Source organism: Artemia franciscana, chromosome 5 (genome assembly GCF_032884065.1).
Source record: "Artemia franciscana chromosome 5, ASM3288406v1, whole genome shotgun sequence".
Classification (NCBI taxonomy): Eukaryota; Metazoa; Arthropoda; class Branchiopoda; order Anostraca; family Artemiidae; genus Artemia; species Artemia franciscana.
Window position 1 is genome coordinate 47862684 of NC_088867.1, and position 27498 is coordinate 47890181.

Here is a 27498-nt window from a genome sequence, read left to right on the forward strand (position 1 = left end):
TACTTGTTACAGACATTTACATAATAAGGTGAAATTATACGTGCCACCTGTCTTTACTAGTCTTTAGGATAGAGAGACTAGAATACCATACCAAGATTTTTAAATGCCATATTCACACAGATTTTATTTGCAGAACTAATTACAGTTTCCTCTTTGAGTGTTCATTTTCAAAAATCCTAGATTCTTAAACTTTAGAGACTGAGAGTAAATCAGTTAAAAAAAAATCCTTGCATACAGTGGGTAGATTTTATGATTATTTTGTACCAAGGCTCCTATCCCAAAAATTGTGTACAAGGTATACAAACTGCCAATTAGTCCTTTCAACCATTTGACAACCTAAAAAGTGTCTTCAGATAATCAGAAATCCTTCATCCTCATCTGTAACCAAGCCTTGGAGATAAAAAAAAAGTCTTCTTGTCAGCTAAAAACCAGTAATCCCAATTAAAGTTGTTAATTCTAATGATGGGTTTTATGGTACTTGAACTGCCTCTGTCTAGCATTTTAAAGCCTATAGGCCGGCCTGTACCAATACAGTTCTTCCCCTTTCACTGCCTCTCTCTTCTGCACATTCCAAAACAAATGATGAATAAACTTTTTTCTATCGTCTTCATTGTGCTTAAATGATCACAAATCAATGTGTCTTTTCTTTAAAATATAAAAAATGCGTCGAATATCTTTTTATCAATGTGACAAGGCAGGTTAGAATTTAGGATTGCAGTGTAGGTATTTGGTAATTTTTTTAACTTAGACAGAGGAGTATGCTTGACCAAACCCAGAGCCATTCGAATTGTAGAATTTTGCAAGAAATCCAGGGTTTTAAAGACAGATGAGAGACAAATCGAGAAGATTCGGGTACCGTATTCTAGATTAGACCAGAAATGTAATTCATAGAAATCCTAGGTAACTTTAAGGTGGCATCCCCATTTATTTTCAGCTGGTCTCTTTAAATTCCAGTCTCTGATAGATCATTGATTTCAATAAATAGTACATGTCATAACATTTTAGAGTCTACCCATAATATCGGACTCTCCAAGATAAATTCATGACGTGCAAACCTTTTTTTTTATTTTGGGCGGTTTTGATAGTATTGTTTTGGAAGAGTTTTAGTATTAATAAATAATCTAGTGGAAATACCAGCTATCAAAGGAAACCATGTTTTCTCATATATAAAGAGAACTGTTACCCTTAGCTTTTATTTTCATAGGTAAGTGCAATGAACCAATGGCTGTAGAAACTTTCAGGAGGCTCATTCAATATAGAACTGAAAGATATAGTGCCCTTTTCTGAACCAGCTTACTACCAACATTTTTTGTATTGTCCCCGTAGACATACCCAATAACTATTTTTAGATAGTCATGTCGCACAGCATAACTGAAAGATCCAATAACATATCCTTCAGAGATGACATGGCACTCACAGTCCGCAGGGCAGGGACGGTGAGCTTTTTTAGTAGTTGATTGTTAACATATAGGATTTGTTCTTGAGAGATAATGATCAATTTTTCATGGATCTCGAAAAGAGCTTAAGATATTAAAGTGAAGCGTTCATAGAATGTTAAGGGGAATATGTAGCTAAATCAAAATATCCTATTTGCATACAAGTTTTCGAAAGGGCACTTAAACAAAATATTAGGAATGGCTTAGGGTACTAAATAGAAATAATGAAGGTATACTGAACAAGCCAAGAAACTATGCAAACTAGTGCTTCAAGTGCTAAGAATATTAAAGTTGAGCTTTCAGAGATTTTTAAGGGAAATTTTGCAATAGATCAAAACACTCTATTAATTGTTAAAACTCTTAGAAACTGCTTAGAGTATTAAGTTAAATTTTAAGCGCATATTGGTGGATATTGAACAAATCAAAAAGCAATATGTGCATACTACTGGTATTACAAAAGGTATTAAGACAAAACTTTTGTGAATTTTGATAAGTATTTCAAACTTAATGAACCCATTGAGTAAATGTTGCTTGTCAAAATGACGTATCAGTATTATGTCAAAAATTGCTTACTTACAAGAATGGCTTACTGAAAGTTGAAACCTCCAGGAAGTGGAAGGTAGTTGTTGATGTTCAACAGACTAAAAGGTACTGCATACATACCACTATTACTGATGTTGCTGTTTTAGGGTTATAAAAAAACTTCCAGGGCATATTATAGTGGATATTCCAAGATATGTTCAGATATATTTTTAACTTACCAACAGGTACATTATTTAATAGCTGAAATGAGTTGAATAGCTGGTTTTATATATAATTGGGAGTAGAGCAAGGTTTTTTTCTGCTCATGTACAGGGATTGACTTTGTTTTTGGGACCATGGCAAAGGCTCTGAAAGAATATTGAATCAAATGGGAATGTGCAACCCTCGACGATTTAGAATAGGAAGATGATTTGAATTTTGTAATTAAAATATAGCAAAATGAATTATTTTACGAAGTTTTTGAGAGTTCTACATACAAGAATTTTCATTATGTCGACGGAAGGCGCAAACTTTGATCTACAAGACACCATATATATTTTATCCTCATTTATTTGAAATATTGATTGACTCTGCCCAAGGATCATGTCAAAGAACATGTCGTTTTATCCTCGCTTATTTGAAATATTTATTGACTTTGTCCTAAGTCTGTGATGGGACCATGTCAAATGCTCTAATAAAGCATAGAATCAAATAGTAAGGGAAAAAGTTTACACGACCTAGATTATGGAGATGATTTCTATGTTCTTAATAAAAAATAATAACAAAATGGAGTATCTTTGGGACGTTTTTAGAGTTCTAGGTGCAAAAAAATTTTGAGGGTTTTTGTAAGGACTATTAAGTTACTTAGATTAGAAATAAATGGCCATAAAAAGGTGATAACGGGTGATGGAAGATCAAGGAAGTGGCTAACTTTACCTGCCTAGGTGATTAGAGACTAGTAAAGAGGGTAGAACCAATAAAGATAAAAAAAAGTAGAATAGCCATGAACAAGAGTGTTTTTCACATTTATAATAAGCTTAGACGAATAGTAAGAAACGTCTACGAACTAGGATGAGAGGCTAGCAATCTAAAAATCACAAAAAAAGCTTTTAAATGAAGAACAAACGCAACCTGAAGCTTAAATAGGAATTGTAACTAACATTTTGGCGTTTTACTATAATGGATTTAGGGATAGATCCTCATTTTGAATGAGGCTGAGTTGAAGATTTTTGGCAATTAAATCAGAAGTTGTAAAATGTAAGGTTCCGCGTCCAGGCGTAGCGGTGACGACAAAATTTTGATGTAAATTTTTATCCGTCATGATGCCAATGATATATTATAAACAGTGCTGTGTATGAAAAAGTCTAGTGGTGGCTAATGTAGCATATATTTTAAGAGCTTGGTTCGTAATGAACCAGGAGTCGAACGAGGGGGTTAATTTTAATGTCATTCATACTGAGCATTTTGATTGACTTGGTCCTGGGAACCACAACAGAGGCTCTGAAAGGGAACCGAATGAAATAAGAAGGCAAAACCTTCCACAACTAAGATTACAGAGATAATTTCAATGGTGTAGATAAAAGACTAAGTAAAATGAATTATTTTGTGGAGATTTTAAAAGTCCCGAGTGCAACACTTCTATTACTTTCCTCAGCTGAGTTACCGAATTTCCTCTCTAAGACACCATTTGCGTTTTATTCTCACTCACACGGAAAATATTGATTGAGTTCGTCGTAAGAATCATGGTAAAGTCTCTGTAATAGCATAAAAACAGTTACGAAGGCCAAACTGTCCTCGGCCTAGATTACGAAGACGATTTCAACTGAGTTGACTGCTCCGTTGGCGGCTTATCCAGGCAACTCAGTAAATCCGCAGGTGGTGGATACGAGTACCCTTAAGATATATATGGTACCTTCATAAGAGGTGTGGACCTAGGGGGACCACCTTGTCCCTGTTGTCCATAATACAAACTCGGGCACCCTCTCTGAAGGCCGAAAATATAGGCGGAAGAAGAAGAAAACACCTCAAATGTACACTTAGGAGGGGCCCACCGGCGTGCGGATACATTTCATGAGTTACAAACCTATTCCTATTAATGGGATAGATTTGATGATGACACAAAATACCATTGTGGGAGGATCTTCTATAGGAGGACAACTGCAGCAAGACTTAAGATACGGATATACGGACAACGGTCTTTGAAAAGGGCTGTCTCAAACATGTAGGGGTAACTCACAGTCAACTCAATTCCAATTTGAGTAGTGGTGCCTGTCGAAGAGACAGTAGCCTACTAAACGACACACTATTTGCACAGGACTTTGATTAATGGATAGTTTTTCTGGACTTGGTTTGTTTGGTGGGTGCTTTCGGGCTGAATAACTACTTTCTAGCTAATTTATCTACTAAACATCCCCCCTGAAGTAGCACAATGTTGTAAGTGAAGGATTTTGACTTTTTTTCAAAGAAGAGCATTATCTACGTGCTGAAAACCATGTTGTTACCAAGATGGCTCAGGATTACGCAAATCCTCCATTTAGTTGAAGGTCTAGAGCACTTTTTGTCGTGAGGTTCTAAGCCAGCTGAAGTGTTTTGGTAAAGACCCGATAAAATATGTTGATCCCTGTCCTTCAATGATTTGGGAATCTTAATTTTCCCAAGGCCAAAACAATGTTAATATTTTAAAGAACATGAAAATTGCAACTTGGTCTGATAGGACGTTCAAAATTACTATCGTATCAGTATTTAGACTGATAAATTCAGACACCTGAAACTGGATTTATCGAAAGTTTCAGAAAATTATATCTCAGGGGTAGGAAACATGAAACTTGAAGGGGTAGGAATGCAAAATTGAACCATATTAATATAATTGCAGTTACTGAAGTCCAGGGAAAAATCCAGATCTCCTTAAAATGACTGGTTTTCAGAAGTTTATAAAGCTATGCGCGGTTGGCCATCTTACAAATTATATTAAATACCTAGCCTAACTAACTCTCTCCTGAATCCGCCCCTGCGTCAGTCTACGATAATATAATAGGGACGGTATAATGATCTTTTCAGACATTAGGTGGGGGAGTTTTGATATTCTTGTTCAATAAAAATCAGGCAAAAGTATTGTTCAAAGAAAATGCAAAATAAAATATCGGGATGAGAGACAAAATTCCTGGAAAATTGCTCTGGACTTTCGACTATGGCAATTTTGACGAGGCAGGCAGAGGCGCCATTTGGGGAGGGGGCAGTTGCGGGCAAATGCCCACCCCAGATTTTACAGGGGGCCCAAGCTTCAACCACAAAGGGCCCTTTGTCCGACAAAGGGCCCTATTATGGGCGACAAAGTTTGTCGGCCATAATAATTACGCTATTTGCTATTAACCATTGTAAACTTTGAAAGTAGGTTAGATACATAATTAAGTTCTCAAGTTCTGTCAAATGACCATATCCTAGATAATTATGTTAATATTATAGATTTTGAATATTTGCAGTAATTCCTCTAAGTTGACAGATCAAAGTAGGTCAGTTCCTGGCAAATGTTTCAATGTTTGTTTCCTTGTTTTACTAAATATAAGCTACCGTTTTTAATTACTCGAGTCTGTTCTTATTCTGTTTCTGTCCTCGTCTATCTTGTTGATTCAATATCTCATTTTTTTGTTATCATGAGTTTGTCAGGAGCTCAAAAGCGGAAATTGGCAGCCCAAAGAAGGAGAAAGAGGCAGAAAATCAGTCTTCTCTGAGTAGATGGATTAAGAAACAGAAACCGTCACCGTGTGAACCGGTTCAGCGAATAAGTGCAAGTTTGTGTTACTGTTCGTTTGGGTTTCATTTTTCTGTGCCACTCACAGTTTCGCGGACTAAAAGAGATGAATTTGGGCGGAAAAGGATTTTCTGTTTTTTTATGGCACTTGGTATCTACCAAGTGATATATAGCGATCGCAAATTCTGTCGGCCTGTCTGTCTGTCCCGGTTTTGCTTCCTTAGGCACTTCCAGGTAAGCTAGGACAATGAAATTTGCCAGGCGTATTAGGAACCAGACAAGATTAAATTAGAAATTGTATTTTCCCCGATTCGACCATCTGGTAGAAGGAGTGGGGGGGGGGGGGTGTTTACGGAAAAATTAGTAAAAAATGAGGCATTTTTAACTTACGAACGGGTGATAGGATCTTAATGAAATTTGATGTTTGGAAGGATATAGTGTCTCAGAGCTCTTATTTTGAATCCCGATCGGATCCGGTGACATTGGGAGAAGTTGCGGGGAGACCTAAAATCTTGGAAAACTCTTAGAGTGGAGGGATTGGGATGAAACTTGGAGGAAAAAATAAGCACAAGTCCTAGATACGTGATTGGCATAACCGGAACGTATCCGCTCTCTTTAGGGAGTAGGTGGGGAAGGGTGAATTCCAAAAAATTAGAAAAAATGAATTATTTTTAACTTACGAAGGAGTGATTGGATCTTAATGAAATTTCATATTTAGAAAGACCTCGTAACTCAGATCTCTTATTTTAAATCCTGACCGGATCCAGTGTCATTGCGGGGGAACAGAAATCTGGGAAACGCTTAAAGCGGAGAGATCAGGATGTAGCTTGGTGGGAAGAATAAGCACAAGTCCAAGATATTTGACGGAAATAACCGGATCCGCTCTCTGTGGTAGAGTTGGCGGGGGATTAATTCGGAAAAATTAAAAAAAAGTGAGGTATTTGTAGCTTACGAAAAGGTGATCAGATCTTAATGAAATTTGATCTTTAGAAGGATCTTTTGCGTTAGAACTCTCATTTTAAATCCCGACCAGATCCGGTGACAATGGGGGGGGGGAGCTGAAGGGGGAAACCAGAAATTGTGTCTCACCTATTGGTGAATTTTTTGGAGAGTCCTAGCTGAAATTCTGTATGAACACGTGTAAAAAAACCAAACTTTTCTTTGGTTTACTACGTTAATTTTACTTGAGTTAACACCGTGGTTGTAGCATTTTAATTGCCATCACTGAAAATATTTGCTTCTTTGAGGGTGATGGAAATGCAGAATGAGTCCGAACTTGTCGTTCCCCCGGCTGATAAAAATTGTGTCTCACCTATTGGCGAATTTTTCGGATAGTCCTAGCTGAAGTTCTGTATGAACGCGTGTAAAGAAAAACTTTTCTTTGGTTTACTACGTTAATTTCACTTGAAATAACACCGTGGATGTACCATTGTAATTGCCATCGCTGAAAATAATGGCTTCTTTGAGGATGATGGAAATGCATAGACTGGGTCCGAACTTGTCGTTCCCCCGGCTGATAAAAATTGTGTCTCACCTATTGTCAAATTTTTCGGATAGTCCTAGCTGAAGTTCTGTATGAACACATGTAAAAAAAAAAACTTTTCTTAGGTTTACGGCGTTTATTTTACTTGAGTTAACCCCGTGGTTGTACTATTGTAATTGTTGTTGAATTTTGTTGAATTGATTGATTGAGTTGAATTATTGATTGAATTCCGATGCTAATAAACCGTTTTACAAACCGTTGGTGGGTTTGGCCAATGTAAAAATTTTCCACAAGAGCAAGGATTTATAGAGATGCTACTCCCTAAATTCCCACGAGTCTGATCCTTCCAAGAATTCAGAAAACTGATAAATTGTCTAATTGATGGGAAGCATCAATGTTTTATTTACGTAACTTTGTTTAAGTTTTTACCTATACCAGGTACATATGGTAAAGATATATAAGTATTAGTAATCTTCTATTCGAAAGACTGTGGCATTTCCTTTATTTTGCTAGTAACCAACGAAAGATAACTATAGAAGCTACAACAAATCCACGAAAATGGATTTTAAAAAGATTAGGCTAAACTAGTAGGGGTGTTACACTGGTTAAGAGTCAAACTAATGTGTATACTTTCTTTCAGGTGTGTAATTCAGCATCTGAACAAACCATCAGTTTCGGCAACATACGCCTCAAGATGAAGAGCATCGCCGGTCCAGCGGCCCTACGGATATTTCTTTTTCCTCTCTCGATCCACCACCCCAACCAAAACTAGTACAATACCCTGCGCAAGTGACGGTAAACGGCAAGCTGAAACGGTCATTCAATGCTTCATATTATGGAAAGCACTCGCGGCTGGAGTATTCCGTCCAGGATGATTCTGTTTACTGCTTCTACTGCAGACACTTTGGCGGCACATCTACTCTTCCCAGGCAGAGGTACGGGTCTAGACCTTTCATAGACGTCGGCGTGAGAAGATGGAAAGACATCTCTAACTTTCTCGAAACACACACTAGAAGTGACCGCCACAAAGACAGTGCAGTTTCATGGACGAAGTTCAAAGCCATACAAACCAAGGAGTTGCAACCAATCGCGTCTGTTTTAATGACAGACAGATCCAATGAAATCAAGGAGAACAGAGAGCACGTAAAAGCCTTATTAAAAGTAACAGCTCTATTGGGCCGACTCGGGACTGCCTTTAGGCAGCACGACGAAACAGAACCCTCGACAAACAAGGGAAATTTCGTCGAGACGTGCAATCTTCTCGCAGAGTACTCTCCTACGCTCTTCAACAAGCTACAGAGACGGTATGGTCACTACACATCCCATGAATACCAGAACGATCTAATTTCGGTGATCGGTTCCAGGCTTCAGCGCACGATAGTGCAAGAATTAAAAAACGCCAAATACTTTACCGTTCTGGTCGACGAAACGAAGGACAACTCGAAGAAAGAGCAGCTCGCCATTCTTCTTAGGTACTTCTACGAAGGAAAAGTAAAAGAAAGGCCGATCGGATGATTTCACATGAAGAGCCTGGATGCTGAAAGTCTAGCAAATTTCATTCATGACACAGTGCAAAGAATTGGACTCAATGGGAACTACTGTGTCGCGCAGTGCTACGACGGAGCAAGCGTAATGAGCGGACCATTCTCCGGTGTTCAAGCTCGTTTGAGAGCGAAATCGCCACAGGCATTCTACATTCATTGCTATGCACATAAGCTAAATTTGGTCATTGCGAGCTGCGTTGAATCTGTCGGCACTGTTGGTTCTTTTTTCTCACTGGTCCAGACTCTATACACATTCATTTCCAACAGCAACACTCGGCATCAGTTGTTTGTTGAGGCCCAGAAAGCTGCCGAATTGCAAGTTCTGGAGCTGGAAAGAAGTGCAGCCACACGATGGTCTTAATGGTATCGATCTATATCGAAAGTTAGACTCTGATATGAATGCATTTTAGCTGTACTGTCTGCTTTAAGCGAGGGAGCTGACCGTGAAGCACGGGAAGAGGCAGCTGGGCTCCAGAAGAAGACGGAATCGTTTCTTGTTATCTTCCAATTGCACTACGTAGAAGCAATTATGCGAGTGACGAACTCGCTGTCTCAGCATCTCCAGGCCGTCGGTTATTTCTCGATCCCGCACCCTGATTCAGGCCACAAGAAGCGAACTCACCGACCTGCGTTCAGATGCTTCATTTGTATCGCTTTTCGAGAAGGCTAAAGAGTTTGCAACAGAACTCGAAATCGAAGTACCTGCTGTGAGTGAAGCCGCGACTAGACCCTCCTCTGTTGGTCAGAAAGGACGACCTCGAAGAACTCAAAAGATAACCAAGCATCTGAAACAATTTGTGACAACTTTGACGCTAGGAAAGAATTCCATCGAATCTGGGAATCGGACTACTACTTTCGCGGATGAAATGAAGCGAGAATACTTCGAAACTTTTGACTGTCTACTAGGCAAATTTGACAGAAGGTTCACAGATAACTTGCCAGTGCTGAGTACACTCAAAGTCTTGGATCCAAGCTCAACCAAGTTTATGGACCCAGAGCTGCTCAAGCGTTTCTCTGCTCTTTACGGCAAGCTGGATATCGACGACATTTTCTTGAATCTCAAGCTGGTATTGCCAAGCGTTTCTTGCTCGATGAGGAGAAAAAGCTGGAAAACTTCCTAGACATTGTCGACCATCTTCACCAGTGGCTTACTCAGAAGTAATTAAAGTACTTCGTATTGCTGCCACACTTCCTGTGACAACAGCGAGCAATGAGCGTTTTTTTCTAGCCTAGAAATAGTGAAAAACTACCTGCGGTCTACAACAGGAGATGATCGTCTCAGTCAACTTCTTTTGATATTTGCAGAGAAGGACTTGGTAAAAAATTTGGACTACGACCAGCTTGTTGATGATTTTGCAAAAATAAAACCTCGGCGGTTCCCCTTGTTACCTTGAGTGTTGTATTATTTTTTTTATCTTGTTATGTTTTTGCTTTTTGTAAATATATTTGATCTGGAAGATTTCTGCTGAAGGAAAACCGAGATTTTGATTACAATCCCCGGCATAGCAATGAAGATTACTTTCACCGACGTATTGTTTACTTAAATAAGAAAGTTTCTCGCTGAGGAATGCCAGCCTGTAGTCTGGTTGAATTTTCCACTTTCAGTTTAATCACTTAACCTCGTTGATTGTATTCTTCGTTGTTATAATTAATCTTAGAGGTCAGTGTGGCTGAGTTCCACCTTCGGTTACAGTACATTTCCAAGCAACACACCGGTGCTGAAAATGCATTTTTACTTAGAATATTTGATCTATGTGCTGCTAAAACCCGCATTTTTCTTACGTGACACGAAGTGAATCGGGGGGGGGGCGGATGGAGTTCATGCCCACCCCACGATTATGCCCAAATGGCGCCTCTGGAGGCAGGAAGAGCCAAGAGCTCATATGGTATGGGCTCTAACAAAATTCTAAGGATCAATAGATTGATTTAAAAGGAAAATCAGAGGCTTAACGCCGGTCGGGATTTAAAATAGGAGCTCTGAGTCACGATGTGCTTCTAAATATCAAAATTCATTAGGATCCGATCACCCACTCGTAAGTTATAAATACCTAAATTTTTTTTATTTTTCCTCCCCCTTCAGCCCCTCAGATGGTCGAATCAGGGAAAACGACTTTATCAAGTCAATTTGTGCAGCTCCCAGAGACGCCTACTGATTTTCATCGTCCTAGCACGTCCAGAAGCACCAAACTCGCCAAAGCACTGAACCCCACCCATTAACTCCCCCAAAGAGAGTGAATCTTGTACGGTAACGTCAATCACTTATCTAAGACATTTGCTTATTCTACCCACCAAACTTCATCCCGATTCCTCCATTCTAAGCATTTTCCAAGATTTCCGATTTCCCTCTCCAACTCCCCCCAATCTCATCAGATCTAGTCGAGGTTTGAAATAAGAGCTCTGAGACATGAGTTTCTTCTAAATATCAAATTTCATTGAGATCCGGTCACCCGTTCTTAAATTAAAAATGCCTCTATTTTTTCTAAATTAACCCCCCCAGCTCCTCCAAAGAGGACGGATCCGTTCCAATTATGTCAAAACGTATCTAGAACTTGTGCTTATTCTTTTCATTAGGTTTCATCCCAATCTCTCCACTCTAAGCGTTTTCCAAGATTTCTGTATTCCCCCTCCAACCCCCTATGTCCCCAAATCCAATTCGAGTCGAAAATGGAGCATCTGAGACATAAGATACTTCTATATATCAAGTTTCATTAAGATACGATCACCTATTCGTAAGACAAAGTTTTACGTTTTCCAAGAATTCTGGTTTCCCCCTCCAACTCCCCCCGATGTCACAGGATCTGGTCAGAATTAAAATAAGAGGTCTAAAGCACAAGATCTTTCTAAATATCAAATTTCAATAAGATCTGATCATCCGTTCGTATGTTAGAAATACCTTATTTTTTTCCAGTTTTTCCGAATTATTCCCCCCCCCCCCGCCAAAGAGAGCAGATTCGACCCGGTTATTTCAGTCACGTATCTTGGACTTGTTTTTTATTCTTCCCACCCAGTTTCATCCTGATCTTTCCGCTTTAATTATTTTCTAAGATTTCCAGTCCCCCCAACTGCCACCTCCCAATGCCGCTGGATCCGGTTGGGATTTAAAATAAGAGATCTGAGTTACGAGGTCCTTTCAAATATAAAATTTAATGAAGATCCGATCCCTCCTTCGTAAGTTAAAAATAGCCTACCTCATTTTTTTCAATTTTTTTAGAATTAACCCTCCCCTCCCCCAACTCCCTAAATAGAGCGGGTCCGAGCCAATTATGCCAATCACGTATCTGGGACTTCTGCTTATTTTTCCCACCAAGGTTCATCCCGACCCCTCCACTCTAAGCGTTTTCCAAGATTTAAGTCCCCCCAAACTTTCCCCAATGTCACCAGATCCGGTTGGGATTTAAAATAAGAGCTTTGAAACACGATATCCTTCTAAACATCAAATTTCATTGATATCTGATCACCCGTTCGTAAGTTCAAAATACCTCCTTTTTTCAAATTTTTCAGAATTAACCTCCCCCTAACTACCCTAAAGAGAGCGGATCCGTTCCGGTTATATCAGTCACGTATCTAGGACTTGTGATTATTTTTCCCACCAATCTTCATCCCGATCCCTCCACTCTAAGTGTTTTCAAAGTTTTTAGGCTTCCCCCACAATGCCAACAGATCCGGTCGGAATTTAAAATAAGAGAATAAAAAATAAGAATTTAATAAGAGGTCTAAGACACGATATCCTTCCAAACATCAAATTTCATTAAGATCTGATCACCCGTTAGTAAGTAAAAAATACCTAAATTTTCCGATTTAACCGTCCCCCAGCCCCGTCCCCAGATGTTTGAATCGGGGAAACAACAATTTCTAATTTAATCTGGTCTGGTTTCTGATACGCCAGCCAAATTTCATCGTCCTAGCTTAACTGGAAGTGCCTAAAGTAGCAAAACTGGGACTGACAGACAGACAGCATTTGCGATCGATATATGTCACTTGGTAGATACCAAGTACCATAAAAAACCTTAGTCACCGATTTTCATTTTATGTCTTTGTTCTTATTATTTTGTTTTTAACTAATTTTATACAGTGTTTAATTTGAAATTTTCACATTGGAGCAAATTTAAGGCGAAAAGAATGAAGTTCTTCATTCTGAGCACCTGTATTTTCTTCTTTGGGTAATGAGAATTTTTGTACTGGTGGTGTTTCTGCAGTATCTAGCCTACTATTTAATTTTTAACAAGGGATGTCCAGCCTTCAGCCTTCAGCCCGCAAGACGCACTGCGGGGCTTCTGAGATTTATGTGCGGCCCACTAATCGTTTTCACAACGTTCATTAATGCCAATTTTACCTATTTTTGCGCAATTTGTACCCTTTTTTCTTAAAATTTAATAAGCTCTGCAATCCTTTATTTAAGTAACAATGCATCCCAAATGAAATAAGAGATTTGACATCCCTGTTCTAGACACTTCTATCGCAAGGTACGATCTTGAACAGGAATTTTTGCGCGAGGAGTCTCAATAATAACAACAGAAAGCTTATTTGATTATTCGGATAAATTTAGGATTTTTTTTTCTCGCTTAGGTATTTCCCTATGTGTCAGTCATATCGCATTTTCGAAGTCGTTAATGAAAATATTTACTCGGGACTTATCTTTCCTGTGTTAGTTGATGCCCTTCTTAACACATCCGACGCATGGCCCCTGGAAAATGTCTCCTAAAGGGAATTCTCACAAAAAATTGCTCTACATGCCAAGTATTCTCCCCGAAGAATTCCTCCCCCTCCCCCCGAAAAAAATATTCTCTAGGAAAACTGTCTCAAAGTATAAAATTGAGCAGCCAAAGGCAAATTATGATGAATCGAAAGAATTAAAAAAAAATACATATCAGAAATGCTCCCTATATTCCAAAATAAATGTTGTAAAATAAAATTACAAATAATATATAATAAAAACATATTTTTGTTTTTTTAAGCAGATTCCAAATATGTAAGGCTCATTAAGCTTAAAATTACACATCAAACGTTGGAAGCATAAGAAAATTTATCTGATTTTTAAGAAATGGGGAAAACAAATCCAAAATGGCAAGAAGTCATAATGAAAATCTTACCATCCTACTCAACATATTAGAGAACCTCACTGAAGAGACCAAGCTCCTGTCTACAAAATTTGGAATTTATGTTTGTTCCAGGTAGAAAGATCCTGGATGTGCATTGATTTTTTTTATGGGGTAATTTTGATAGCAATATTGCCCAAATCAGTCGGTAAAAACGTAACGCCTTGCGGTAAAATCCATTGCTCTCTCCTACACATTTTGCCTAGAGACGCTTCTGGTCAATAGCGCACACCACACCAATTCCCGGGGAAGTAATTTCTCGCCACAAATGCGTGTTTGTTTGCTCTTCTTTATGAAGTATTTAAATAGCAATATCTCCCAAATCAGTCAGTGTATATGGGGAGCAACTCGGTAAAATCCATCACCTCATCCCTAACTATTTTGGCTAGTCATGATAGTCTCAATACCAGGCCAAGCCCACGCGGAGTAATTACTCGTACTTCTTAGTCCCAGCCTGTTATCTCTATGTACTTCCATCACAGCACAACTCATATTCAGTCGCAACTGATTTCATATTTTCAGACATGAAATGATAACTCAACCTCAAAAGAAAAAGAAAGAACTAAAATAAATAAAACGCAAAAAATAGAGGCTACCAGATGTTCTACCTGAATTTGGTAGTCAAAAAGTCTAGAATTTGGTAGTCAGTTTCCGAAGGGGGAATGGTACTTTCCATAAGAGGGTGATTTCAGGGGGGGTCTGAATCAATCTAGTACCCCTTTTTAAGTTATGATTTGTGTAAATGAAAAGAACAATAGCCTTTTAGAGATTAATGGCATTTATTTATTGTGCACTTTATTCAGTAAGAATAGGTTTGGTCAAGATTCTTATGTACATCAAAACTGCAAACTAAAATTTTAGCTTATAATAGCCAGAAGTACGTGTCGATTATTTATTAGCTTTGCTCTAGCATAAGCAACCCCAGAAAAGCACAGATGTCAAGCTTATCCGATATACATGTCAAAAATTTTAAGTCCTTTCCTTTTGATCGTGTTTGCCGATGGACACAAGTTAAAAATTTTGATTTTCTGCTTGCAGTTCTCTGACCTTTTAATAGAGAGGTGAAGGGGCTTCTGAAAATAATTATCTGAGTGATATATCATATGAAAATAAAAGAAATGTAAAGGCAGTTGAGAAAGCATTGAATATGAACTAAGGAGGTGGGAAGTGGCGACCAAGGATAAAATTGTCAAGGATCAGGAAGATACAGCTAAACGGCATAATGTTAAAACATTGTATTGGTATGTTAATAAATTGAAAAGGAGTGGCCAATTTGGACTTGTTGCAGTTAAAAGATAGAAAGGGCGCCACTAGTAATGAGAAGATTCTTAAAAAGAGATGGAAAGAACATTCTGCAATATGCTAAACCAAAAAGAGTTACACGAAAAGATATGGGATGAAATTGAAGAAGTTTGTGACACCTTAGTTGTGAAGAGAATTTACTTAGTGAGGAAGAATTAGAGACAGTACTAAAAGGAGTAAAACATAAGAAGGCTCCAGGTGCTCATAGTGTGGCTAATGAATTTTTTTTAACCTGGCAAACAGTAGTCTGTACGAAAAGTGTGTTTCAATCTTACTTTCTAGGGCTATAAGGAGAAAAGTTTGAGATGGCTAGGGCACGCAAAACAGAAAGCAGATCGCCCATGGTTAGGGTGGGAGGATATTGTAAAGACAGACTTACGGAAAATGGGAATTTTCTGGGGGGTTGTAAGGAGGGAGGCTTTGAACAGATAGGAATGGAGGTTGAGGATGCGTAGCTGTTTCCCTCAGGTGGCTTGGTGTTGCAGTGAGTTATTAGTAGCAAAAAGTCGCATTTTAAAAAGTAGCAAAGTGGAGCATTTTTGGGATATTTTAGGAGTTCTGGATGCAAGAAATAGTTTGGAAAATGATGTTGAGATGGCTAAGCCATTCAGACCAGGAACAGATGAGGATAAAAGGGTGATGCTGGAAGGCAAAAGATCAGTAAAGTTGATAATTTTTCTTACTGGAATAAGTGAAGATTAGTATGAGAAGTGCATAATTCAAAAACATATTAAAACAAAAACTTTTAAAGTGAAGGAAAATGCCATCAAAAGCTTACTGAGGTAACTATCAATTTGACTATTACCAATGGTGGAGAGACGGGGATAGATCCTCATTTGGAATGCAGCTGAGAAGAAGATTTTTGGCAATTAAATTAGAAGCCTAAAATTTCAAATACGACCTTTAGGCACAATAGGAACAAAAAAACTCTGTCGCAAGTTTTCATCCGCCATGGTACTCATTATACAAAACGATAAGTTGAACTTGATACCACATCAATTCAAGTTTTTGGCTCTCCTTAGATTCATATGCGATTTCTACAGAAAGTAATCAATTGCAAAGAAACGTTAAATGTATGACATAACATAACCACATTTAATGATAGACTGGCTGCAAAGTCAATATTTTCTCCTGATATATTTAAAGGTAAGTTGCATGTACTTCAAATATAAATAGTAACAGATTCTACTTAGTGTTTTCAGATCCCTTCATTTAAGTTCTGACCTAAGTGTTCCTCCCGCAGCACTTTTGTTAGTTAGCCAATAAAGGGTTGTAACAAAACTTCGTCTTGCCTGTCCAATGTGGATCTAGTTTGTATTGGGGTGTACGGCCTCCAAGTTTATTGTACAGCAGTACTGACTTAAATAACACTTAAACTCGATGGTATAAATTTCTATATTTTAATATGTTACTGAAGAAAAAACAGGGTTTGAAAAACTACTTGTTGTTGATGCACAGAGATTATTACCAAAACTAACAATGACAACTCATAACAAATATTCCGAAGACGACTATACTTACAACATTAAGCTCTTATGACAATTAAAAATACATTTCTGTCTATTGATAAGTTTCAGTGATAAACATTAAGCGAATTCGAAAATAAATAAAAAATTAGAATTTACTAGAAATTGAAAAAAAAAATGAAAATTCACTCCCCTAATCATGTTTAGAATCTACTTATTATGTCTAGAAAGTGAATATCTAATAAAAAATCTGGAAGCTATGATTATTAATTTTTACACTCAACACACACAAGAGGTATAACTTTTTCAAGTTTATGCAATTTTTTTATAACAAAAGTGAAAACTTTCGTGCCATGTGGATATCACTTAAATAGTTTTGATTTCAGTTAAGTCCTTAGGTATTTCTATAAAAAGGAGCAATAAACAAAGCTTTAAGTGCTTCAACAGCCAGAGTTCCCTGTCAACAATGCTAAATTCAGTTAAGAGTAAACTTGATGTTGAGTCCTTGCATGTCTAGCTAAAAGATAACTTTCTAGGAAGCTTTTTTCACATACTTGACACTTGAATGGCTTTTCCCCAGTGTGAGTTCTTGTGTGTCGAGATAAACTAACTTTACAAAGAAACGTTTTCAAGCATATATCACATTCAAAAAGTGGCTCCCCATTATGGAGCCTTTGGTGCCTAGATAAAATATGTTTACGAGTAAATCGTTTTTCACATACTCTGCATACATATGGTTTTTCCCCGGTATGAGTTCTCTGGTGTTTAGACAAAAGATAACTAAACATGAAGCTTTTTTCACATAGTTGACACTTGAATAGATTCTCTTCAGTGTGAGTTCTTCTATGCACAGAAAAAGCAGATTTGCTTGCATAAGCTTTCTTACATATATCACACTCAAATGGTTTCTCTCCAGTGTGAGTTCGTATGTGTACAGATAAAGTAGAATTGCGAGTGAAAGTTTTCTTACATATATCACATACAAAGGGTTTTCCTACCGTATTAGTTCTTTCTACTGGCATAAGTTCTTCAGAAAAACTTGACCCTTGTACAAGATTTTCATTTTCTGTGACATTATCATCAGTAATTTCGCAAAACTCAATCGCCAGTCCATGGTCAAAATATGTTTCTTGTTCAATATATACATTGGTAGAACCTGGCACAAGAGGCTCTCTGTAATCTTCCCTTGTTTGAGAATCTTGGAAAACCAAGTCCATAGTGATATCTAGAAAAAAAATCGTACATATTCCCAGAAAGGTAGAGGGAGGGGAGTCAAATCCCTGGTTGATAGTTAGCAAGCTTAGGTAAAGTAGGAGGAGGCATGAATAGAATCATCAAAATTGTAGCCATTTCAATACCAAAAATTGCAAGTTTGAAATTTGAAAATTTCTAGAGAAATTGTTTTTATTAATTTGCTTATAGAATACCTACTCCTTGTGCTGCACACCCAGCTGTAAATCTGACCTGAATTTGAAATATCTTGCAATTGAAAATTTATCCAATATTATTGAGGTTTTAGACACTGTTATTTCATCTAGTTTTAGTTTCATTGAGTGTCTAAAAGGGCATTATTAAAATAAAATAAAATTTATTATTGGGCTGCTCGGATTTTCTCTTGCACCAACCTCTAAAAATTCTTAAAAAACGAATGTAACATGTATAAGACACATAAACCACCATGTCTTTGGTTCTAGATTCTTTCACCTCTTGCTTAATATGCAGAGAAGATACTGAACACAAAAAAGTAGTTCAAATTTGGGATTATTTACGAATAACTTAGGATAGGAGTTCAGTTTAGTCTTGAGATGCCTTATACATGCATTCCCAAAGGGTGTGTGTATCCTCTTACAAAGGGAACGCCAAAATAACAAATCTTTTCCTAATTACATTTGAAAAGAATTAGTCTATTTACTATCAACGATCACTTCCAGTTTAACTTCATCATCTTTCCTCCATCACCTTGTGATACCCAAATATGGTTTTAGGCAATGTGCATATAGCAGTATTTACTTACTTATGACAAAACACAGGCTATTCAGCCCATTTTGGGAGCAAGAAATTGCTGGACCAGGTTCTGACAGAGTCATCTTCCAGATTCTGCCAAAGTCTCAGAGCCAAGACTAGACCCGGCCTCCCAGTTTTTTCCTCCAGGAAAGGTTATAACACAACCTAACTTGACGTTTTAGGATCTTCTTTGGCCAAGCCATTTTAGACATTCTTTTGTGATAAAGATGGATATTGTAAGTTTTTGTCCACACATCTTCATGAGCTTCTGGTTGTTGGTCCATTGTGATTGTTTGATTCTACATTTAGCCCTTGGACTTTCCAGTCTTTCCCTGCCTTTAGGGATCAAGTCTCGAAATTATATAGTAATACTGAGTGTATGGATGTTGAGCATATTTTGAACTTTGTTTCTCATTTCAAACACAGGGTTTTGCACAATTGCCCAAAGGAACACCAGACTTAGCTGACAGGAACTTGAACCTCGTTTGCTGCTTGAACATTACTTCATAATTAATCCCACCTATTTGAACTCTTCAACTCTCTCAATAGGATCAAAACCAAGATGTACCAGAGAATTGCTATAATTCACAGTTGATAGGTTTTTAGTTCTCAAGATGCTCCTAGCTAGACCTCCCATATCTGGGGTAGCTGCTTATCTTTTTTGTCATTTCTCCCACTTATAGTACTGGGTCAGATGGGAAAACAGCATTATCAACATATTCGAGGTCAGCAATGCTTTTTTTGGCTCAAAATACAACAACATCTTCTTTTTCAAAACTTTTTTCGAGTTTCGAGTGAAAAAAGGGTGGTTTCATTCTGTCTTTGTTACATTGGAATGTGTCATGTCTTCATTTTTTTATTGGTTTCTATAGTGAAAAAAATAATTTAGTATTTATACTTTATGTAATACAAGTCAAGCAATAAAAGTGAAACTATTGAAATAAATAGTTGAAAAGGATAAATATGGCAAAATATGATAATTAATCTTTCAAGAAAGATGCTCTTATCAGTCAGTCAACAAGTAATACTCTTGAAGGATGAATAATCTTAATAGTAAAAAAATTTAAGATCTTCAGCATTGTTGTGTAAATTTTTGATTAAATAATGGCTTTTGTGCTATAATATCAAAAACGTTCCTAATATTTGGCTGATTCATTCCATTAGCAACCAGGATATTCATTATGTCTTTTCATTTGATACCTATCGAACTTTCAGAGAGTGCTTATCCCCTGAAAGTTCCAATTTAACACCCATAGTTGTAACATAAATATAACATATAAACCTTTTTATGAGCCTAGTAGCATGTCATATTATTTATATCCCTTAATATTCCCTGGAAGCTTTATCTTGAATGTTACTGGCATATTACAGAATGATCTTTTTTAAAAATCAGAGTTAAGTTTTTCCAGTTTAGTTATACATTCTACTCAGATTTCCAGTTACTTTCAGCCAGATACCCCAAGGTGCAAATATTCCCTTAGATCATAGATGAGACCTTTAATTTCAGTTCCTTTAGTCATTCCTGATATACTGCATACAAATACTTCTTATAACCTGGGTGCATATACAGCTTTGATTGATTTACCATTTCCTAAGAGATTCGACTTGATAATCTTAGCTGTTAGACACCATTACTAAGCATTTCTCATGAACTGATTACTCCAACTGTCCTTCTACCTTATTCAAAATCTCTCACAACATTCCCTGAAAGTCTCAGCCTAATGTCCTAATCTGTTTTTGAGGTATTACAGATACCCCTTCATGATTGCTGTAACTGTGTTTTTTAACTTGATTCCAAGACAACATAATACCCTGAAATAGTGACAAAGACCACAGAGCCTTGCCATATCAAATAAAATAACTTAGAAACAATAGGGAATTTTTTTCTACAACGGTGGAATTCAATTCAGAGGATATTTCAGTGAATTGTGGCAAATACTATGTTGGCAGGACCCATCATAATCTAGAAAATACCTACACCAGCATAAAGAAGACATAAATAGGCATTAATTTCTAAAAGTTTTAAAAACTCCTTTGATACTGCTCTAGTCTGGCATATATTTAATAATCCTTCCCACATTGAAAAACCTTTTCTCATTAGTAATGATTTGGGGATAAAACATGTGGTTTGGGATTTAATCAAAATTAGTCTCAAAATGAATAATAATATTTCTTTAAATAGAACTTGAGTGTTCATTAAATCCTTTATGCTAAAATTTAATTATTATTGGTGTAACAAAATATTTTGCTAAACCAATTTATAATAGTAGGCTATTTAACTAGTTACAAAAAGGTCTTTGAGGCAAGATGCTAAAAAAGCCAAACTAGCTTTGAAAATTTGTATTTAATTATTTTTGTTCTGTTTGGTTTGAATGAATTTACTGTCTCACATCATTTTATTTATCTGTCATGGTTGAACTCTGTTGAAATAAGGATGCTATGGTTGTTCTAAAAAGTTTTTTTTTTTAACATTTAGCTTTAATTTTCATATTTTGATGGAAGTTCTTACATAATTGTATATATATATACATATATATATATATATATATATATATATATATATATATATATATATATATATATATATATATATATATATATATGAAAATGGCACTGCTGAAAATTTGATCAACTTTCTGTAATAGTTAAGAAAGACAGGGGGAGGTATAAAAAAGGCAAGAAACGAGGCCTGGTTGTCCCCAATAACTTTTGACTCTTAGTAAAGACACTGTAACTTTTTCCATAGAAAGTAGCACTAGAGGAACAATCACTATAAATTTATAATTAAATAATGCAATGAGGGCTATTTATGACATCTTTGTAAAACCAACTGCATTCACAGTTTCCTGGGTTCTATGCTGACTTTCTTCTGTTAATTCCTATTGGACCCTGTCATGGAAAAAGTGGAATAGCAAAGTAATAATGCTGCTTGGTAGTTTTCCAATTTGTTGGTAGATTCTGAAAATACCATTTTTACACATAAGGTGGTGATCCACTTGGCAACAACATTGTCTATTGGATATACTGACAGCTTGATCATCAGGTAGTGGTGAGACATTTTATCAAAGGCCTTTGCTTGATGCAGTAGGAACACATCAATAGGAAAACCCAGCTCCAACAGATCAGGTATAGATTCATAAGCTAGTATTGGATTTGTTCTGATAGACATGCTTTTCCTGAAGCTATGGTGACCACCAAAAAGAAGGCCGTTCTTGGTTATATGTGCTATGATTGCATCATTGACTACCCCTTTGATAAGTTTGGCCTCAACCAAAGTTAGGCTGATGGACCCATAGTTCTCAGGCTGGGTTCTAGATCCTGTCTTGATTATTGAAATAATTATGGCTGTCTGCCAATAGGCCACTAGTTTGAAGAGACAGCTTAAATAGCAAACAAGGTGGCTGTGCTACTATATCTGCAAGTTATTTAAGGAGCCTGGGATGTATACCATTGCATGGAGCAGAGTGTTCTTAAAAGTTTTGCCATGCTAGCTCAATGTCTCCCTTAACAATTACTTGGTCCCATTCTATTGCTCATTTTGCTGTTGTTAATGTAAGCTTGTTTACTACAATTGTTTGTTCATTTACTAAGCAGCAAGTAATAGTAGATGCAGACCAGGTTGCTGGTGGGCCTATTACCTGATATGGGCTATTGCTACCCAAATATTCAACAAATGGGTTACTGACAATAGAGTTTTGTTGATAGCCTTAGCCCTCAACTCATTTGACATCTGGTAGATTCAGGTCTCCAAGAAGCACTAAGTTCCAATTATCATGATTGGATGCTTGTTCAGCCGACTGAATTAGAGTTTGGTAAGATACAAGGGCATCTGGGGCTTCTATGTATGCAACCTATCAGTAATGGTTTTCCCTCATTAATAATACTTACAACAACATTCTCAACCCATGGGGAATAATCATGATTGAAAGGTAAATATCTGACCTGTATTCCCTCCTTTACATAGATGGCAGTACCTCTCCTGGGGTTAATAGAAAGATTTTGAGAACAGGCAGCATCCAGGTATCTTGATATGGTTTTTGGCCAGTGGGTTGCTAAAGTTCTTAGGGGTCAATTCACTAAAACACAGTATATCATAATAATCAATGGTGGCAGCCAGTTTCAATTCCAGAAGCTTGTTTGTCACTGTATCAAGTTTGTGTAAAAAAGTTTCAATGCTTTTTTCCCACTGAGTTGGTTGTTATTATGTATCACTTTTGGTACAGTATTAGAAAATTATACTGACAACTTCACAGTAGCAATAGCAACAAGGAAAATTTGACATATTTGCTACAAATCATATATATTTTATTCTCATTATTAAAATAATCTTACTTTCCTTATAATAATTATTCATGATTAGACATGATTCTTTTCACAGAGATTAGCTTACCCCTTTGTCACCCAATAGTCATGATTTTGAATCATAGGACAACCTTTAGAATAATCTTTGATTTTCAATTTAAAAATACCACTGAGAAACAAAAAATTATTTTGTGTAGCAACTAAGTTTAGCAAAGTATCATCTCAACCCTTTAAACAAGAATAGATTTCATTTATTGATGTAACTGCACTGTAATATTAACTGTTAACCAATAAACTGCCAGGAGGAAAACTAAGAAGTGAATATCAGATTAATCTAGTGGTACAAGTTGGCAACAACCTACAAGGTAAAAATACCTTGAGGGGATGCAGTGCTCCAAAATAAGTTTGTGAGTCTCAGTTTTGAGTGACCTTAAAAAAGACAAAAGGCTCTAGCAGCATATTTTATATGCATATATTCTACAAGGGGACTACCCACCAATGCATGATATTTTTGTTAAGCTGAATTTTAACATTCTCTTAAAAGATGAGCTTTTTCTTTTTAGGGACAGTTTATCCATGTACTTTAAATTTTATTTTATAAAAATAAAATTAGAGAAATTCTTAGATTGCTCCAAGTTATAATTTAAGATGATAAAATAACCAGAGTATGCAGACAGAAGGATTCTGAATTTTATGAAAATCGAACATCTTCATATCTAGGGCTCAAAAAGTAAAATATCTTTTCTCAGATTTCCAGGGAGAGTAGTTGCTGGATTTTAGTTTTATGTCATTTATTTGGATTTTTTATCCAAGTACTACAAGTTATGGAAAAACAATACATGTCATAGGCTGATACTTTAAGATAATACATTGTCACAAGGCAATTAAGTAGAATTTATGCTTCTAAAAAGTCTATAATTGCATTGGAAAAATAGCACTTGGAGTGTAAAATTAGTCACCTTTCAGCTTAAATGGTTTATTTGCTTCAAATATTCTTATGTCATCATTTGAATCTCTTTCACTTCAGAAACAAATTTTCAGAAAAATAAATCAAAATAATTGAATAGAGGAAAAAACAGTATTAACAACAATATGTTGAAGCTATGTTGCTATTCATTTAGACACTGCCTGTGATTAGGGATATACTTTCTTAAGTATGACTATATACAGAAGTCTCTTAATTTAAGAAATAATATTTAAAGCCAGATAAGCCATTTCATTGAAGCCAAATATATGGTCTTCTGTAAGCTCTAAAATACAAGTATTGTGGAGCACAATAATTGGATGTAAATCAACTAGGATATAGGAGTAACTTTGGTACAAATTTAAATGCTAAAAAAAACAGAAGGAAAAAGGTCTTCAAAAGAGGGTCTCTAGAGGGAGACATGCAATAAAAAAAATATAAAAATTCAGATTGCTAATATATTATTTATGGTATTGTTTGTTTTCAATAATTTAAACCCAGCTTAAACCTCTAATGCCCTCACATAACACTTAGCTATATACAAAAAGAAAACAAAAACATTGATAGAATTAATAGGCTATTCTATTATATGCAGCAGTAAAATTCTAGTTTAGTGACTTCTTGCTATCTCAGATAGGGGTTAGGATAGTAAAACGAAACTTTTGGGGATGGATCTAAAGGGCAAAGTATAACCTGGGAATGTATTTTAGAGTACCCACCTCTACTCCTTCTCCCTCTAGAGGGCCCTGAAATTTGCCTACATGACAGGTCTATACCTATTGAAATTTTGACAAAAAAACATTTTACCTTAATTTTCAGTTACCCATTGTTTTTTCTCTGCCATTAGTTCTGAAAATATAATTCTTATTATTTGAGTAGAATTCTGAGCAATATCAATGGTTTTTTTTCAAAATTTAGGAAATGTATTTGCATATCTTTAAAACCTTATAAATTAGGATTGAGCAAAGTTGTGAAGTTGACAACAATTTTATTATACTTTAATCAAGCAGAAGATCTATTTTGCAAGGTTTCAATTTTATAACACATACATTTTTAAAGGTCATAAAAAGTCAGGATGCTCTAGAGGGGGAGGGAGTAAAGGTAGGTTTTTTAAAATACCTTCCCGGGACATACTTTAGCCTGTAGACCTATCCCTGAAAGTTTCATTTTCCTAACCTAACCCCTTTCTGAGATAGCAAGAATTCACTAAACTAGAATTTTACCAAATATTCTTCTAGTTTATTTTAAATGGGCTAGGGTTGTATGAGATGATTAGAAGGGGGCTAGGGAAGATGCATAACAAATATAGGAAACAAAATATAAAGGAACATAAACAGATAAATCTAAATCTCACTCTTTTCAACCTAACATGCCTCTTAATAGATAGCTTGTATTTCAGAAGTTTATTACCCAAAGTCTTCCAAGATAGTTTTCAAAGACTGTAGTTTCAACTGAGCATATCCAAACCTATACCCATAATGTCCACAATTAGGAGCCTGTCCTCCTTGTATAAGAAATTTGCATTTTAATCAGGATATCTGTCTGTTATAAGGCACTGGAAGTTCTAACCTGCCCTACCGAATAAGGAAACTGATAGTGGCATTGGCTAGCCTAGCATGCCTACTTTCATCAGCTTGACATGTTGCTTATGGGAGCTGACCCCCACCATAAACTTGCTGCATGCATAAGAAGACTATAAATTTACACATAAACCGATTGTTCGTTTGTTTGTCCTAAGAATTGATTTATTTTGATGCTTCAATTTGTTTTTATCTTTTCTTAACCAGGCAGTGTTGCCAGATTGTCAGCGTAAAAAAATGCCCTGGGATTTTCAAAATAAGCCCAAACAAGCCCAAAAATTTTATCGAAATAATCCACTTTTGAGACTTCACTTTATAGTGAGCATGTCCGAAAGCTTTTTCCACGGAGAATGCTACATCTGGATGCAATATTAATGCTGAATATTCAGTCCGAAAGCTATTCTCATCGTTTTTTTCAAACTTCAGGAAGAGTCGTAATTTTGTTTATCCCCCCTCGACATTAACAGGGAAGAAAGATAAACCTACCCAGCAGACGGGAATATTTGACTTTTTTTTGCCACTTTTAAGTTTGAAATATAAAAGAATTACCTTAAGCTGTATGGCAGCTTAATATTTTGAACTCAGGGCTTTTTTTTGAAGCTAAGCCTTTGCATTGAAAAACTTATGGTGCGAAAGTGAAACTGTCTACTTGTAAACAAATTCGTCCATGGAGTTCACAAACTCGTGACTTTTGAAATCAAAGAGCATGTGCTGAGACGTAGGATCAAAGTTCGACGATTTAATTGTAACTGCTGCTATTTTAGATGAAAGCAAATCAAAAAGGACAAAGGGGCCATTTCCCAGCCGAGCCCTCGAGGTAAATCTTTATATGTTAGTATTCCTTACAGTTTTAGTTTTCCCTCCAAATTTACACCTTTCAACAGAGTTGCCGCCTCTCCATACCCTTACGAAAGCTATAGCCCTATACAAATAAAGCCACTTCCCCATGCCCTATCTCCCTAATAAGGGATAATTTTTTTTAATTAGTCACTAAATATTATGTTTTCTTTATGTTTATCTCTTTAGAAACCTATTTTGAAGCACGATTATAATCTAAAAATTACCTTAAGCTACGTGGCAGCGAAGTATTTTGAACTTTTATGGTTATTTAAGACAAGACTTTTTACTGAAAACCTTTTTTTTCTTGTCACCTAGTTTTAGTGAACGCGGCTTTCAACTAATTTTTAGTGCATTCACATCGTAATACAACAACAAAAATTCGCGAGTAGCAGAAAACGCAATGAGATCTCTTCAATAAGGAAAATAATTTTAGTGAGCAAAATAGAATCATTACCAAAATATCACAACTAGAAATATACAGGCTTGATTACTTCTTTGGATAGAATGGTAAAATTCAAAAAAGAAAATAACTGAAGCTTGAAATTCTGTATCACAAAGGATAAAAAAATTCAAGAGAATCAACGTAATGATTGAAAAGCTTTCAATACTTTTGGTACATTTTCTTAATACCTCAAGCAAGAAAAATTAAAAAAAAAATTCTGAGAAATGAAATATAATGTACAGCTTTTGACAAAAAAAAGCTACAACAACTAAAAAGCTAATTGCAATTTAGAAATTCAGTGCCATCACCTTAGAAAAAATATGCATATTAAAAGCTGATTATTTTGTAATGCAGCATTTTGGTTTTTAGATGCAGTTTATCAATCGGTTTCTTTTACCAATCAGGCTCCAGTCCGAAGACTCCTAGTTTGGGCTCCACTGAAGGAGCTCATTTTTATATGAATTTCACAGAATCTGAAGAATTCCGACATTTGTTTTTCTTTTTAAAGAAACCGACGGTTTCTTATTCAATTCTTATTCGTACCTTGAGGTGCAAACTGAAAAAAATTCCTATAAAAAATAATTTCGTATCTTATTTTCAACATTATTTGCTAGAATAATCAGGAAAACATAGAATATTAAGCTTTTTCGTTGGATTTAAAACTTTTTTTTGAAAATGCTTGGGGGTTATGAAGTCTATCTCCATCTGTTTCAAAAACAATGTCGTATTTGGCGTTTTACCTTTTGTAGATGATTAAATAAAAAAAAAA

General features: G+C 36.2%; 1 protein-coding gene across 7 annotated transcripts; it reads right to left on the minus strand.

Annotated features, from left to right (window-relative positions):
- Nucleotides 1-16508: 16508 nt before the first annotated feature.
- Nucleotides 16509-25675, minus strand: LOC136027512 (zinc finger protein 248-like). 7 transcript variants are annotated; one of them, XM_065704831.1, is made up of 2 exons: nt 25573-25675; nt 16509-17822 (listed from the first exon to the last, which is right to left on the minus strand). In XM_065704831.1, the coding sequence occupies exons 1-2, from the start codon at nt 25574-25576 to the stop codon at nt 17077-17079; spliced, it is 750 nt and encodes a 249-aa protein (XP_065560903.1). In that variant the 5' UTR covers nt 25577-25675; the 3' UTR covers nt 16509-17076. The 7 variants fall into 7 exon arrangements, with proteins under 7 accessions (XP_065560903.1, XP_065560904.1, XP_065560902.1 ...); XM_065704832.1 differs by having other exon boundaries at nt 25492-25659; XM_065704830.1 differs by having other exon boundaries at nt 25446-25659.
- Nucleotides 25676-27498: the final 1823 nt, after the last annotated feature.

Coding starts and splice junctions, on each gene's coding strand:
- LOC136027512 (XM_065704829.1), bottom strand. CDS start 25,470: ATGCCACTATCAGTTTCCTTATTCGGTAGGGCAG. Junction 17,823..25,436: donor TTCCTTATTCGGTAGGGCAG/GTTAGAACTTCC, acceptor TTTTTTTTCTAG/ATATCACTATGGACTTGGTT.